This window comes from Patagioenas fasciata, chromosome 3, assembly GCF_037038585.1.
Source record: "Patagioenas fasciata isolate bPatFas1 chromosome 3, bPatFas1.hap1, whole genome shotgun sequence".
Lineage (NCBI taxonomy): Eukaryota > Metazoa > Chordata > Aves > Columbiformes > Columbidae > Patagioenas > Patagioenas fasciata.
In genome coordinates, this window is record NC_092522.1 from 68,346,703 (window position 1) to 68,364,789 (window position 18,087).

The 18,087-nt window shown below is 37.7% G+C and overlaps 1 protein-coding gene across 5 annotated transcripts in view; it reads right to left on the reverse strand.

Annotated features, from left to right (window-relative positions):
- Positions 1 to 9,218: 9,218 nt before the first annotated feature.
- The window catches only part of TMEM200A (transmembrane protein 200A), a 54,877-nt gene continuing 46,008 nt past the window's right edge, over positions 9,219 to 18,087 (reverse strand). For all 5 annotated transcript variants that reach the window (XM_065835674.2, XM_071806560.1, XM_071806559.1 and 2 more), the window contains one exon: positions 9,219 to 12,383. In XM_065835674.2, the coding sequence (XP_065691746.1) occupies positions 10,892 to 12,367 (1,476 nt within the window). In that variant the 5' untranslated portion in view covers positions 12,368 to 12,383 and the 3' untranslated portion in view covers positions 9,219 to 10,891. The remainder of the gene's footprint in view (positions 12,384 to 18,087) is intronic.

Consider the following 18,087-nt stretch of genomic DNA (forward strand, 5'->3'; position numbering starts at 1 on the left):
GGACATTTTCTCCAATCAGTCAATCTGTTTGTCTTTCCATTACTTCTGATCCATTCTGGCAATTTTCCCTCCATTTTCTTTGGCACTCTCCCCACACAACATGCTCCTCACTCCTCAGCTGGCTGCCACAGCACTTCATAGACAGCTCTGTTAGTCACCTGCCCCGGCTTTTATAGAAAAATGTGTATTGAACTAGGCACACGTATTGGCTGAAGTGAAGAAGAGGTTGTGAGAGACCAGAGGAACACAGCTCCTGTGCCTCTTTACAAAGGGAAAGAAAAACAAAAAATTGCTAATTGTCCCTTCGTTTAACAGCTTTGCGTGGAGCAAGAGTTAGAAAATCACCCTTATTCTCTTCTCTTTCAAAAGAAGGATTTTCACAAAAACTTTTACTTTTCAGTTACTCCATTTTGAGATTTTAGCATTTATTTTTCTTACTTTCACTCTTATTCAGCGTCTTATTATTCTCTCATTTCCATCCATGGAGCAAAGAAGAAGAAACATGACATCTGTTTGATCTTTCTTATATTCATAATCAAGACTTGACGGTGAAATTGAGGCCAAATTATGGCCCCTGCCCTGCACTGTCTGCACTCTCTATGGAGGAGAGAAGGCTGTTCTGTGGCCACCTTCCTCATGACTGTTACTGAGTTTTGGGTTGGCTTTTTCGTTCAGAAAATCAGTCGGTGCTAGTCAGATAACTAAAAGGGACCTGAACACTAAGTAAAACACCTTCCATCTTACATGCAACGTTTAAACTGAGCAAAAGTAAAAGAGTTGAAAATTAACCGAAGGAACTGTTGTCTTATTAATCTCAACTGTGAACAGTGCCATATTGCATGCACATAAGATTTCTTTTTGTGGCTGCTTTAGAAACATTCCCAATAACATCAGTTCTTGGGTTTATGAGTGTTCACAGTAATACAGTCCTGTGAGCCCAGCAGAAACTGTTGCGTTTAACTTCCTGTAGGTGCTCTGAAGCCATTATCTCTTCCTTTGCTCATTCCTCTAAAAGCAAAATGAACTTATGTTTGGGATTCTACAAAGAGATTTTTAACAGGGACTATGTTGTTCTCCAGCATTCAACGGCTTTGGTGGCATCTTCAAGCTAAGGAGATCTCTGGCTCGAGGCTCATGATCTCGCTGTTGTAAGGTGCAGGCTGTGAAGGATAAGCAGAGATCCTGCAGCTGAGGTAGAATGACATGGAAAAAAATCAACTTAGCCGTCGCTTGCAATGGAAAGGCTGCCGGAGAGAAATAGTCTGTAAAGATATGAAGAAGACAGCAAATATTAGAAATAGAAAGAAAACTCCAGTATCTGGAATGCTGGAATGTGAGGTGCACTGTCTAATACGAAGTGATGTTGGCTAAAAATGACACAAAACCTTTCTTTTTCCACCCCTCTTTTTGAGTCTGTATGTGGGTGAAATGAGGAAACTTTCAATGGGAAAATGTTTAATGGAGAAAACAGAGTGGATGTACACTCTTCACTGTGTGAAGCAGCATATCAGGCACACTACTCTGAATTTTATGCCATGACCCTGATTTTGCTGCATTCTCTTAAGTACTCAATAAATCCTTTCTCCCCATGAGGAGCTAAAGATGACGCTGTTCCTCCTGAAAACAGCCACAGTTTGAAAAGGATGGACAAAGTCAGGAGGAAAAGTCAGTTAATTTAAGTGTAGAAATTGGAATGGCAAGTGGCTAAAATAGGAAGGATTTGGACAGTCTGTTGGGCAAAATGATTCCCTCTCATTTTCTTATCTGTTAAAGCCAGCATTCACTGTGACAGACAACACGGATTGGTGACAGGTCTAAGAGAAAAAGCAATATAAACCTCAATTCCTACCAACAGAAAATCGAATTTTTGTTACTATAACTGGTTAAATTTCTGCTATATCCAACCACATACATGCTGTGAATGTTCATATACTTTTCAATATGTTATTTATATTCCTTGGAGAAAGCAAATGTTGTTTTCCTTTCAGATAATGTTACGGCGGTTATATATGTCCTTTGTCACTATTACTTGTGTAGGAGAAAAAACAGATGGTTCCTCTTTACTGAAAAAGGCAAATACTCCATTCTGAGCTTTAGGATGATGCCCACAGGCTTGAGTAACGAAAGAATCCTGAAGGAAATTATTGTAAATTGAACTATGCTGATTCAAAGAGAGAGACAAGCTTAAGTGGAAACTTAATGATATTTTCAGGGTCTGGATCCTGCTTGTCCTTGATTGCCTTTTCCGATACTGCTCAGCTTTTCCCATGTAACTAGCTAGAAGTCTGGAAACTGACATTTTCATCAATTCTACTAGACACTAAGCATAATTTTAAAACAGCTGAATCCTTTGTAGTATCAGCTGCTGGATTTGCAGGAGATATGGCTGACTACGTGAAGATCTGTACCCAACACCAACGCAAACCTTATTACCGAAGAAAAACAGACACTGAATAGGAGTTTCTTCCACCTCGGCAAAGTTCCCAATGTACCTAGTGTTATGAAGATAATGAAATGTTATTACCCTTTAGAGTTTGGCAGCATATATGAAATAACAAAGGAGTCTTCAATCTGTTTTAGACTCTTTCTTATCACACTGATATTAACACTAACTTTATTTACTAAGTTTTTTTCCTACTATTTAAGAGGCATTTAAAAAAAATCAGTTGTCTTTATATTCTGAGAGTACTTTTTTTTTTTAAATAGAACAGAGGCCTTTTGATGGACAGATATGGAGAAGCCTGCACTTCTATAAAGAGATACTGCGTTTCTTACTCTTCCGATGAGCTCCAAAAACCTAAAAAAAGAAATAAATTTCAGATAGTTGTGTGCAGCAAAGAGTTAGGTAGGACATATTTCTTCAATTCGTTCTGCTCTATAAACAAAAAAGGAAGCAAAATCCTTATTTCGAACTTGTCCATATAATTTATCCACTCTCTAAAATGGCATGCATCTCATTCTGTCAGCTGGTGATATTTATGTCTTTCCACTGTACCCAGTCTATTCAGAGTTCATTCAGGATTGTGGTTTCTAACAAGAGGTGAGAGTCTTTCAAAATCATTTTCATTCACTTTCTACAGGTTCTGTGACAGACCTTCATCAGAGAGAAGCTGGTTTTGAAAGTTATGTAATTTTAATTCCTGTATGACATCACCTGCTTCTACACCCTTGAAAAAGTAAGACAAAAGACTACACTAGCTTAAGGGGAGAAATGAGGAAAGGCAATGAAAAATATGACCATGTTTGTCCTCCAAGTGCATACAGTTTTAAATTGACTTACAATTTACATTTTTATACTAGCAGACACTGTTACTCATTCAGGAAGAAAGCCATCTATAGAAAATAAAAGCTGAACTCTTCACTAAACCAGGCCCTGGACTGTTCAGGAGAATATTCAGATAAACAATTTTGCAGGTTATAGCTGAGTTGAGCTTTCTGGATGCCTAGAAAGGCTCCATCCTCCTTCTCATAGCACTCAGCCTGGATGATCTTCAGATCTTAAGTAGCTGCAGAGAATCTATCAGCTTCAGCAGACTGAACTTCCCCTTTCAAGAAAGCCAGTACCAGTGCTCAGATTGGTGCAAAAGGAATTGTAGATTTTGCATTGTTGAAATTTGTTGTTCAAAGTAGATCAGGGAGTGGGAATTCATCCCTTATGTTGGCAGACAACTTTTAGTCATCTTACACCAATCATGAGACCAGAGAATAAAGCATCATTGAAAAGGGGTGTAGGTGCAACTCTAAATATCAGAGAGTTCTGAGTGATTTCCAGAAATGCCATAACCTGTCCTACCTGCAAAAGGAAAATGCAGAGTAAAATGAAGTATTAAGGAAAGGTATTAAAGCTTTGCAAAACTGCGTATAGGTAACAGTGAGATAAGTATCATTCTTACAAGAAAGAAAACACTCATTCAAAAAGTCAAGAAAGAAGGTATATTTTTGTCCTTAGAAGAACAACCAGGACTGTTTTCTGTGACAATAAGCAAGAGTCCTCTATTTCAGTGTTAGTTATAAGGCATACAGATTTAGAAAGTACAGTTTAACATGAACCTAATGTCCATTTTATTAATTTCTAACCCCTCCTAATCTGTTGTATTCACCTGACTCCTCTACACAAGAACCAAAGAGTACTGCCATTTAATTAAGTTATAAGTCTAATCCTCTTCTGAGCCCCCATGAAGAGATAATAAAGAACCCTTTTCTTTTTTTTTTTTTTTCCTGGGGATAATCCAATATGCTCACATCATATATCAGAGTGCTGCCTGCCTGTTAAAATGACAATGAATTCTCTACAGGTTCAAGAAGAGTTTAACTATATTATACCCTCTGTGTGATAGTATTCGATGTTCTCCATGTTCTTCATTCACATGTTTTTGTTTGAATTCATTGAGACCCTTGAAAAACTAGTGACTGCGATAAGACAGTAAATACAACAAATTGGAGCAACATTCAAGGTGGAATAGAAGTTGCCTAGGATTATTGCTGAAAAATGCTAAGAAATTCACCCTGGAAATTTTATGACTATACTAAGGAAACTATAGAGGTTAATAGTGAAAATATTATATTCTGTTAAATCTATTCCATTAAGACCACACAACAGTGTTACACTCTCATCTTAGATACTCAGTTTTGGCTCACTGTTTCCAGAATTATTTTGCACAGATATTTAAGACAGTCAAGATATGTAGCTAGAAGGCACAGAAATATTTTTCCCTGTGATGACTGAATTAAAAAGCAGAACTATATTGATTATTGCTAACCAAGTTAAATATTGTCTTTACCTTGAATTTTTACCTTTGCCTTGTAGAAGACTTAGTTTCCCAGAAAAAAAAAAAAAAAAGACTGCGAACAAATGGTGATTGTGACATTTGAGCAGAAATATCCCTAGACAGAAGATCCAACAGATGTCTACCGCAAACAATTGCTGTAGCAAGTACCAACTGCCTTTTCTTAAGCACCGCATGTGCTGCAGACAAGATGCTTCTAGAAACTCAAGTGTTCATCCAATTAAGTTTAAACAAAAAGGATATACTACAGTGAGTCTTCAAGATAAGTGTTGATTTCAGTTGAACAAATTTTGATAATTTCAACAGAAAAGTTTTTATTGAAACCAATCAGACAAGAAGGTTGGTGATTTGACTCGCAGGTAAGGCAGAGGGGTTTTTCAAACCAACAGCACACAAATGTGTACCCTGATTGTAGGAAGCTTCTGGAGATGATTCAAGATCAGACTGGATTAATGACAGCCTCACCAAAATGACACCAAAAAACCCACCACAAGCAAGGAAATACAGTGGGGATACATAGGTAACAGAGCAGACAGTGAGTGTGGGAACATGCTAAAATGAACAAAGCGTTACATCCAGCTACCCTGTACCCCAATTTAATACTAAACAAACCCCCAAAACCACTGAAAGTGACAGGTTCATTCCAGATTAAGCCTTTATACTAAGTGAATAATTTACTTCATTCTTCAGGTAGGTTAATTATACTAGAAAAGGGGGAAAGGCAAGGAGACTAATAGCAAAAAAAAAAAAAAAAAAGAGTGGGAATGAGAGTGTCGAAAGGAGAGACAGAAAATTGTGGAAAATTGAAGAAAGTATGAAAATTGAAGCTGTGTAAATCCTCACCTGTGAGAAAGCTTAATGCAAGCCCTGGATGCTCTTATGGTGTGGGGGCACATGATCTTTATCACACTAATCTGCAAAAGTTGGCACATGAAACACATCGTAGGTAAGAATTTCAATACATCTACTGGTCTGACAGAGAGAGGGAAGGCAATGTGCATTAAATAACAGTAATGTTTTTAACTCTATTTACGAAATGCCTGAAAAAAGGAAAGGAGAAGTTATCTGTCCACTCTCATGCCTGCTAATATGATCCAGGTAGTATGGAACACTTCAGAAAAAAAAAATCAAGGAACAAAAGACAAGAATGAAAATGGGAAATAGGATAAGATGCTGAGCAGATGTGCTGAAGACAGATCGTAACATGCTAAACTGATATCTCTTTTTGAAGTAATAATTTTCTAGACAAAATATGCAGTGGATCTCATCTGCTTTGGTTCAGCAATGCATTTGGTACAGTAGTACATCTGAAATTATTAGAAAAGCTGGATAAGAAAATTAGGAGAAATACTGTGCTCAGTATGAACCATCAAATGAGGAGGTGACAAGTTGTGCTGGTAGGGGGATGTATAAGGTTTCAGAGAGGTCATTAATGGAGTTTTTCAAGGACATGACATGAAACTAATCTTATCAAATAGCATTTATTAATGAATCTAAGAATAAGGTACATTTGTGCTAATGCAATTCTCAGAAGTCACTAAGGATGTGGCTAAACCAGCCGATTTTTCCAGGTTGATAGTGTTCCTTTGAAACAGATCTCTGAGTTGGCCTCAGGTACCATACTTCAGTTCTTGTCAAAGAGCAATCTCATAGCACACGTTGGACTCCTTTCAGAGGAAAAAAAAACAGGGGGAGATGTCCTCCAGGAGCATATAACACATTCCAGTTGCCAATGGATGTTCAATCCAACAGTCCCAGGCAGGACCCAGTTTGATGTAAACTCCTGAAATGCATCTGGTATGAACAATGGGTCCTCAACACCAAGCACAGACCTAGAGTGGGTAAGTATTATCAATATGGAAGAGATTAGCAGGAAAACTGAATTGTCTTTTAATGAGCTGGAATTAAATGGAATTTAGTATTGAAACTGAAAAAATATGTAATTAGAGACCAAACCAAATACAAGATTCCCTACAATGTAGGAACCTATTCTGAGAACAAAAAGATCTAAGTGCTACACCTGTTGTACAGTGAGTCTGTACTTTGAGCAACCACAGTGACGAAATTATTTGAAAATACAAAACTCACCCCTCAGAAATATCTATGTATTTACTTTCCTGGTGCATTTTTCTAATAGGAGAGCAGTTGGCTATTGCAATTAAATTAAAGGGCTGATAAGAATTTCAGACTGATAATGGAAATATATTTATTGGTAAGTCATAATTAAGCTACAGTATTTTGCAAAAACAATATTAGTAAACTGAAGAACTTCGTGGGATTCAGAAATAAATTAGATGCTTCTCTGACCGTCATCCTGAATAATTACACTAGCTGGCATAAAAACAGATAAGGGACAACAATGGTTTTATGATTCTTTCTATAGACAATTCACAGTGATGATTGTAAATTACTCTTCTCTAAAGCTTTATCTACTTGAATTAGAACCAAGACAACAGATTAGACATAGTGCTTTTCATTTAATACAGTGGGTTCTTATATTTCAATTTCAACAAACTATTCTAAAACAAAAGTATTTTAACTATTAAATTTCCATTCTTTAAAAGACTTGGGGTTGTAATTCTGTCAACTGTCATTCAGATAAGTCATATTATTAAAAACTGGGCTTTACTGAATGCATAAAATACTCCAGGCTAATACTGAGTCATAGAGTACGAAACAACTTAACATTCCCATACATAGAATATTGATGAAAGGGTTAATAAATGTGACCTAAAAGTTAAACATGTGATAACTACAATCAATTTGTTTCTGATTTCAATTTTAAAAGGTTTAAAAAGAGGGCATGAACTTGCCCTTGTGTAGCTAAATCATACTAATTGAAACATTCTTAAATTATAACAGACCATTTATTCCATTTACATTCTCATATGCACACAGTCTTCCTAAAAGATTTCTACTTGCTCATCATAAAGTCACAACTGGTAGGAAAATTAACAAAAAAGAAGGTAGTGCTAGGACGATGGAGGCAGAAGTTCCCAGAAAGGATCAGAAAAAAGAAAAAGAATTAATTTAAGAATGTACAACTAAAGCAATCCAGGAACTCTACAAGCTGCCTGAAAAGCTTTTCAGAGAGAAAACTGCTGCTGTAGGTTAAGACTATTTCCCAATTTTCACTCAGCAGAAACTAAAGGACTAGTAATGGTGTGTTTTAAGGATAAGTAGAATCACTTCTAGGTCCGAGAAAGGCACTCTGACATGGTTGCAAAGAATTATTTAGCTGTCTGATACGAGATGACAGACATAGATGCCAATCTCCAGAACTGGCAGCCTCACCAATTCTGCTCAGTTAAAACATTAAATTTCACTTTCTTTCAAAACCAGAGAGGTAATGCCAGCTCGCCTTTCCATCCTTTACACAGCTCAGGCATCAGAGCAGCCATCGGGGTGGGTAACACCGTGTCAAAGTCCTTTTTCAGCTGAGAAAACCTGTGACAACACCTTCCCATCCATGAAAGCACAGGCCATGGAGCAGCTGGAGCATTTGCCAGTCCCTCTGTCTGAGCCCTGCGCTGCTCTGCGAGGAGGGGTTCGGTTCACTGGCTCACAGGGAGAGCAAACTGTGCTCCGCAGGGAAGTGGTTAAAATACCAACCTGGCATGAATCCAGTCCCTGTTTCAAGGATTTTATCCAGCCACCGTTTCAAAATACAGAAGCCATCCTGGAAGAGACAATGTAACTCAGCATTTCTGCTCTGTCCCTGCAGTTACACCCTGACGAAACTTGCCAAATAAATGAGCAGAGTGAAACAGCCTTGGTAGGGGGGAGGGACGGATCATAACATCAGTCTAACCCATTGGTAGTGATTAAGATGCTTACCTGAGAGGGAGAAAATGTATTTTTTTAATAGTCTTAGGCAGAAGAAGGACCAAACTCATTGACTGCACAATCTAAACTCTTTCTTTTTGGAGTTATTACATACAAAGGATGCAGTATCATAACATTTCTTCTGGCTAGATATAAGGTTTAGCTTCTTGCTCCATGAGAAGCCTTGTGGTGTACACTTAAAAAAGGACCACTATTCCCACATATGATGGTACCCAAAAACCAGTCTTTTAAGCTATGATTTAAGGTAGCTATTAAAGGAAATAGAAGCCTTCATCATTCATGTCTTTAACAGGTGTTCTCCACTTTTATAAGAATACTTACCGCCAAACTAAAAAGAACAGCATGTTCTTTTTACACTAAATTTCCTTATAGCAAAACTACTTTGAATATATTTCACATTACATGAAAAAAATACGCAGCCTTTGCACATGTAGAGATGCCACTGAAATCAATTAGTCATGGCCAAATATCCAGCGACAGGTTAATATATTAAGCACAATGTTATATACTACATTATGATACCAAATCATACTCTGATATGCAAGATTTGAGATCATAGAGGAAAAAGAAGTCTTACAATGGATGTATGCAGATAGACGTTTTATTTTATTTCAAAAAATAGCAAATGTCTTAAGAACACAAACCAGAAAGTTATTAAAAGCTTCATAGCAAAATATTTAGCCAACTCTGTTACAATATATAGGCTTGAGGTTCTAACAGTTAACACCATGCCTCAATTCACTGAGCAAGTACTGCTCTGGACACATAAACGTTGCGCAGTTGAAATATGGAGCTGAATGTTAAAAAAAGAGGGCATTTTTATCTTTGATCTTTCATAATAAAAGTAATTGAAGAACAATGACACTTTAACAGGTTTGATTCTTTTTGGGAAAAGCCATTAAAATAATTCCTGAGTATTTAGGATAAGTGAATGCATCAAAAATGACCAATTAAGGCCAACATCCGGTTAGGTGAGCCTTGCAGCTTGACGTGACACTCTCCAGCATGGCTGTGTCATGGCAGAATCGCACCCTAAATACCTTAATGAAATACATAAAAACTTTCTGGTGTGCACATTCAAATTCACATTTTCTTTAGCAATACCCTACAACTGCCAACTGTGAAGCTTGCTTTGCTGAGAAAAACATTGGTTTAAATGTCGCTTCCTTTTGCAAAATCTTGTAATGCAAATTGGCACAGCTAAGCCTCCAGTGAATCATCACACCAATAATTATTTGAAATATAGAAATAAAAATTTAGGCAATGGGCTTTCATACTATGTTGGTATACATATTGAATTATATGCTTTGTATCAGTATTTTGAACACAGAGACCTGGTTATTTAGCATCTTGCTATTGTAATGAGAGGTAATATATTCATTATTCTCTTCAGATGCGTGTCACAATATCATCTTATTATACACCATGTTTCTAAAATCCTGTTGGCATTCAGCAGGTTCCTATGATTTTCATTTAATCTGTATATTTTGTTTTTAAAACTGTTGCCAATCAAAGTGGTTGAGAGAACTATTCCCAGAAGAATTTTCAGATTTCTCACTTTATATGTTTACCCAGAACTACAGGATTAAATTACAATGGATGTAGAAAGATTATTGTATAAAGCATAGTTAATAATTCACAACACTGGTATTCAACTGGACCAATTACAATGAATTCACAAAAATGGTTTCAATTATACCCACTCTTTTCTATCCACTCACCCCAATACGCAAACAGGTTTCTCACAATGACAATGGCAAGACTGCAGTTACCGAGATGTATTGTAAGTGAATGAAAACACCTAGGATAAAGGCCTGGATTTGATAATTCCAGTATGTGCTCCTGATCACTTCCCATTCTAGACCGCAAGCACTATTTTTAGAGTCTTACAGTCATTAAACAAACAGACCTAACAGGTAAATGGAGCTTTTTCCTAATGCAGGCTTCTGGAGTCAAATTGATAAAAAGTAACATGCTTATATAGAACAAAAGAAATAATGACTTGGGAAAAACTGGAATCAGTCATACCAAAACTCTGTGAGCAATGACAATGTACAGTATTGCAGCTGTATGCTACTAAGACAAAAAACTCTTGGCATTACAAAGATGAAGATCTCTGTTCACACAAGCCAATTTTAATGGGCTATTAAGCATTTGGTTAAAAACAGGCTTGTACCAGTCTCACTGAAGAAGAAACACTTGTCAAAATGTTCTTTTAAAAAATACTGTATGACATCTTCTAAATTGCAATTTAAAGATTAAAATCTTGTTTCAGAAGTTCCTCGCTTCAGGTTGTTACTCAAAAACTCATCATGTTCAAAACTCAAATTATTATGAGATCTTGATATCATAAGAAGTTTTTCCTTATTAGTAAAGTCTTTCTTGACTGCTGCCTGTGGCACAAGTAACCTGTCCATTGGGTCCTCTTTGTTTTCTAGTTTCATGTACCCTTTACTGTTGCTCCGATCCAGTCTGGGCCAGCTGGGGTGTTTCCTTTGTTCCGCTTGGACAGTGAGCGTAGACGGACCTCTGTCCAAGTCCAGGGACTTCGAGTGTGAAGACAGAAGATGCAAAGATGTGTTGGACCCAAACTGCTTCCTGGCGGCACCAGGGGATAAAAGCTTCCCCGTGCTTGGTCCAAGAGTCATAGAAAACTTGAACTGATCAGATGGCGTGTCCACAAACGAATTGTGTCGTGGTAGCATGGTAGCAGCTGGTCTGTAGGATTCATTCGTGTCTGCTAGTGGAATGGCCAGAGAATCCATCGACAGATTTCTAGACCGACTCCTAGTGATCTCAGAGTCCTCAGTGATGTTGTCTATACTGGGCTCATCAATAACACAGTTATTCAGTTTAATTACTGGCAGTGTGAAAGCACTAATGGAAGATGACACAATGGATTTTGTTTCACACTTTATAGAGCTAGTGTTTTTGTCATCTGAAGCCTTGCTGGAGTGAGGGTAAAGTCCAAAGCCTGAACTAGATTGCTCAGTCAGCAGAGGTGGCAGGAGACTATCAGCGGTCCTGTCTTCATTTAGGGTAACCTCATCTTCTTCGGCAGAACTATCCATTCTAAAATTGCTTTTGAAGCCAGAGAAAGGCGCCACGGTGTTTGCAGCCAGCCGTGACGCACACGAGGTCCCGCTGTGCCTGAGTTCTCCTTCTCCCAACAAACCAGTGAAGGCACCGCTCAGCTGCTTTTGTTCCTTGATCCTCAGGGTGTGGATGTCTATTACAGTGGAGTAGATGTCTCTCATGTGTATTATTTTTGTCTCCTTGTCACGGTTTTCATGCAGAATTGCATTTGCGCAAATAAAAATGAAGATTCCAATGCCCATAGTAAAAGGTCCCAGCATTTTCATCTTATCCGAGTGCATGTGCTGTTCAAAGAAACGAAGCAAAATACTTCCTTGGCTTCTCAAGACTTGGGTTTCATTTACAGACAGGTTATCTTCAGGTCCTAAAAGCTGTTCCTTTTGGGGCCAGTATCCAAGGATGGCCATTGCAATTCCCAAGAATGCAATAAGCACTCCCAAAACAAGGAAGAATCCCGATGGAGAATAGAGCCGGATTTTGCCCCTGACAATTACTACGTCTGCCCTGGGCCGGCGTCTAACTGGTTTCTTCTCCTCAGAAGCTGGTGCTGTGGCAAGATTGATATGTTGCTGAGATCTGGCAGAGTCTTGCCTTTTTAAGGCAGCCAGTCCTGTTATGACTCCTCCGGTTGCTATCATAGTTCTATATGCTGTCCTGGAAGAAAAAAAGCAGAAATATTGAGACAAACAAAGGTTCTGTCTGCAAATACAAATAAGATTTTGTTAATCTGTAGATATTTCTTGATAATCAGACTATTCATGACTTTATAAAAACTACTATCTCTTAATCCAGTTATGACATAGTAGCAGTTTTGAGATTCACATGGCATCTTAAAAAAAATTTCCAGAAGTCTTTTATCACTGTAAATATAGGTAATAAATCATTCATCAGTGATACAGGCAGTAGCAGAAAGCTAGTGCTCTTAGTGGTGATATATCAGGATTAAAGATTAAAATATTCAAAAGTCTTAACAGATGATTTATCTCTGGACTGGTCTGCAGGAAAATCAATAATATATTATTACCTTGTATGCGTTTTGGATCATTTTAGCACTTTAGCTAGTAGTTCTTTTAAAAACTTCTATGACACACAATGACTATGAATACAGATCATTCTACATATCCCTTTTAAGAGCCCTTTTCTCACAGATTTCAGCTTATATTAATACATATTTATTTCATCATTTAAAGAAGCTTTTATTAAGCCTATTCAGATCATCTGAGTCTCAACTACAGAATCATTCTGTCTTTCCTAATAAAGCTGATCCTCTTCTATGCATATCTAGATCTTTTCTTCCCCCTTGATGGTTCCTCATGGACTACAAATCAAGCAGCTCAGTTTTGTTTACCAGATAAGAAATCTTCCTAAATTTCAAGTTCATCAGTTCAAAGCCTTGCCATTATATGAGGAAATTATTTTCATTTTAGACTTACTTTGGTACCTGTCTGTCTGTTACATGAGAAACATTAACCTGCATGGCTTTAAAATAGAAAACCATGTTTGATAGTTTTTTATGAGTAACAAGTGGAACAACACAGTTCAGCATAATTGGATTTTATTTTACAAGACATCTTATAATCAGACTCAATAAGAGTTTCTGGGCTTAATTAATGAATATTTGAATGAATACTAGATAATATTATAGAGTAAAATTAAGACAGTATAAGCCAGATATGAAAAAATTACGTTCTCTTTGGTGGCCTTACTAGGCTCAGAGATAATGAAAGGCTGGCAGTCTGATGCAGAGGAAAAGGCTCCATGTCAAAACTGGGGGTGGTTTAACAAGGAGACAAAGCTAAAGCTGGACTGGGTGAATAATGCGAGAGGCTGAAAATCAGAGGAAAACAAACTGGTGACTGCTTGTAATTTACAGGCAGTAATTTTCATCAGAGCTCTTAAAATATTGATGTTTTTAAAAAAAATCTTAGTAGTGCACCCCCAGGGGAAAAAAAAAAAAAAAATCAGATCCATCACAGTTTGAGAAACAGACACTCTGTATTTGGACATTACCATAGATTTCCAACACTGCAAGCGGGTGTCACATCAGAAATGACTCCAACCCACCAATTCACCAATTATGAACTTGATTATTAAATTAAGAAGGAATTTGACAGAGGAGGCCAAGTGGAAGGACTAATCCAGGAAAAAATATGTACCCAGTGTTCATTATTATCTGTTCAGCAGCAATTCAGATAGCAGACGGAAAGTGCAGCAACCTGAACTCCCTCCCTACACCATAATTACTAAAGAACAGAGCGCATCTTCTCCTTCTGTGAGAAACCTTTTCTTTATGATGAGAAGACCTGAAAAAAGGCTTAAGGTGCTAAGTATACAGCACTTTCTGAATTTCTGAAAGAGAAACTCATAGTATTACTCAAAAACTCTCAGAAATTTCACTTTTCGTGTCAGGTTTCATGGTTTTAATCTCTCTGGAAATTCTCACCCTTTGTAATTCACTTCCATTTTTATGCTAGCTGGGCAATTTAAATAATTCAATGACAATTAATTTCTTTGATGCTTCATGAAAAGCTACTTTTTTTTTTTTTTAATGTAACAATTTAAAAATCCCCCAAAGAAAATTATTTGACATTGACAGCCCTTAAAAACTAAAACAAAACTTTCTCATATGCCTATTTGTTTAAGGGTTTCTGCCAAAACAAAAGATAATTATTCTGTAAAACAATGATTTGAAGCTCTAGACAGAAATAAATAGGACTTATCCACTATAAAAGCTGTGGTATTTTGTCATGACTCAATCTACTCACATGGTTCACATCTGCTTGCTAAATATTTTAAGCATCCCCCTAGCAAGAGCTCCTCTCTAACTTTGAAAAGTAGAGCAAATGAAAACATCTTGGGGGGTCCTGCCATAGAAAGTTCTCACTTGCAAATTTTGCAAAAATTGCAGGAAAATCACATCTCAATTTCATTATTAATTGGTTTCTCGGTAAATTGAAGGACAGACAGAAACTGAGATTTCTTAAAGTGAAAATGAGAGAGAAAATGAGATCTCTCAAGCTGCCTGGCTGGTTTCCTCCCAGCATTTCAGAGGAACACGCTGTTCCCCTGTCCACTTTACCTGCAGCAGAACTTGAGCACAGGGGAGAGAAAGTCCAGCTGCAACAAGATACAAATATATTTTATACATAGAAAGGGTTTCTTTCCTATTTCTTGAGTTCACATCAATATTATTAAATCTTTCAGGAAAAAAAAAATCACAACCCAGTTTCTAAATAATAATTTGCAGACAGTCACAGTGTTGGTAAGGCTTATAAGCTACTTAACATTAACAGCTGAATTTTGATGTCTTCTACATCTAATAAAATCAATGGTATTAGCAGACATATTGGCATGCGATCATGCTGACAGTTTTTCAGAAACCAATTATAATGAAGGGTGTATTAAGATGGAAACTTTTTTTTTTAGAAAATATTTAATTTAGAATAAAGTGACATTGTAGATACATTTGATTCATTCTGCAAATCTGCACAGTTTCACCATGTAACAGCCATAATGAGTGCCAGTGACAAATGCTGTTTCTCTTATTTAATTTAGTAGAGCAATCACATTCAATTTTAACCTGAAGCCTGAATTCAAACTTTTCAACAAGCAAATAGAAAACTTTGACTAAAAGGTAAGTAAATATTACACTAAGAGCTCAGACAGCATCTCTTAGGTAGCACTGTGAATGACACAGGTTGGCTCTAAAATGAATTGAATAATGGTAAAGTGGACGTGGAATACAGAACAAAAAGAAAGGGACGGGCCTGTAATTTGTTTTATAAAACACAACCCTCTTGCTGATACAAAAGTGCCACAGGATCAAGCTCCTTTTGAAGAACAAATGTTGAGTGACTCTCTAATGTTGTAGCTGCTCCATTCATGTCATCTTCAGCGAGAATGTCAGGTTCAAAGGCCTGGACAGCTTAGGGCTTTAGTTTTGAAAGAATCAGCGGCCCAGATTTACCTCTAAATTACACTTTGCTTTGCATTGTGCTGTTCTTACAGAGTGGCCCTGACACCAGCCATGTCTGCCACTCAAAGATCACCCAAGAAAAGCCTGTCCTGATAGAGATCATGTGAAGCAGCTCCTGCTTACTTTCACTCTTGCTCTCTCTGCTTTTTTTGCACAGAGGAGAATGACCCAGGCTCTTGACGCTTTCATTCTAACCTCTTCAATGGCCATTAGCAAGATGCTCTTCGACTTTTCATCCAGGCTGTAGGCTAAGCCCAGTCCCCTGCATCTGGCATGGTTTCTAGGAGATGCCTTAGAAAACCCCAGCAGCAAAGTGAGTAACAGGTTGTTATGTTCCCCCTTAGCATGAAGAAAGGATGGATTCCTCAGCAGATACTACTGGTAGTTATCTCAGGTCACTGTACCCTCAGTAGGGTTTTCAGAGAGCCATGAGGCAAGGACACAGAAATGGAGATGAAGGGAAAGACAGGGGTAACACCTATGAAAGTATGGATGAGTAAGGAGCCACAGCAGGGGATGCAGCCCATCTAAGAAGAGAACACTAGAGCCAGAGGAATCAATTCATGCAGGAAAGGTTTGCAGACATGATGCAAAATCTGTAATGATAAAAGAAGCATCAGCCTGGAATGTGGAGTGACATTTGCTTCTTCCTTACATTACCCTGGCTACCCAAGCCAAGGTTGCCAGAGAGCCTGGAAGGGATTCTCCTTTATCACCTTTCCATAAGGGGAAAGTTTGCTCAGATGCTCAAGGAAAAGCTGTCATAAAGGAAACTTCAGAAAAAGGGTAAAAACAGCTTCCATAAGCCAGTTTGTTGTAACCACTAGACTTGCATTTGCCAAGCAAAGAATGAGGTATTTTCCTAGCCAAGTCAGGAGGTCAAACAATTCAAATCAACAAAGGAATGGTAGATTCATTCAGTGATACAAAGGTAAGGCATAAGTAAATTACCATAGACAAACTGTAATTTAGCACAGGTGGATGAGGATCCTTCTTTTCTACCAGCACATCAGGCTGTCACTGGTGATCAGACAAGCACGGTGCGTTACCCATGGCTGACTGTGCCAGCCCAGAGGAAGGTAGGAGGCAGGTGACCTGGGGACTCGCAGAAGGAGCTGCAGAGCACAGAGCGACCTGAACAGCCCGGAAACCTCCCCAGGGAGGGACAGGAGGTAAGAGAGGTGACTCAGAGCCCTTCTGAAGAGAGGAACTGTCTACACAAGTAATACCTGGTTATCCTTTGGAAGCTAAGCAAATGACAAAATGGGTGAGACAGGATTTGATGGGATTTAAGCCCAGTTGACTCACTGATTGATTATCCCCGGTATAAGAGATGTGTCAACTGCAAGAACCTATTACAGATCGCACATTTCTGTTTTAACAGCAGCTGAGGCAAAGAGCTGCTATTTAGACAATGGCTCTAATGCTGGGCAGCCTAGGAAAACCTGAAAGGTGTGTGTGCAAGAGCAAAGATTCAATGGAAGGAACTGAATACAGATTCAAAGGCATGAACTGAATTCATAGCATGTTCTAGCGGCTGCAACTAACTTGTCCTGGTTCCACGAACTATAAACTATTTATTTATCTCTTTTACCTAAGAGGCCACCACATTAATACCCCTTTTTTCTTCCTAATGACTAGCATCACCTTAACTGTACTGCTGTCAACTAACTTTTTTTCAGGGATGGTCTAACTTTTTAAAATCTCATTAATCTCTCAGCAATTTTTCTCAACCTGTAGTAGGATTTAAAGCTTGGAGTTTCTATTTTAAGTACCTGAAAGCTTACCTAATTTTTTCAATTAATTTGTTACCATAAAAGTTACTGCTACTACCTACAACTTAGTCTTTTGAATACATATGTAGTCATTTGAATTATACTGAGATCTTACACTTAATTTTAAATACATGCTAGCACAGATGGGAAGCAAACTAAAGTATACTAGAATTGTATTTTGTTAATGTGTCTTATTCCAGATACATTTCAGTGTCCCTTATAACTTATCATCTTTGTTGTCTGCATATTTCTTCTTCCTTTCATTTCCTGTTTGAAAAATGACTGAAACTCAATTACATGAAATTACTAGAACCATACATGCTATTTCCCTGTAGTTTAACTTCACGTAAAACTGTCTGAAAAGTACAGCTCTTGTGTTTCAGCAAAGAATTAAATATCGCTGCAGTAAAAAGTAGTGTGTGACAGAACCTAATTTATATTACCATTGCGTTTCCTATCTTACTGTTTCAGCTAATTAGGAAATTTATTTCCCATTAGTACTTCATTCATTATTATTTAAGTGATTTAATTTCAGACTTTAACAAGAGGACAAATTCTAACATCAAGGAGTTTCTTTTACCTTTGATAAACCTTGAGTCCCAGAAAC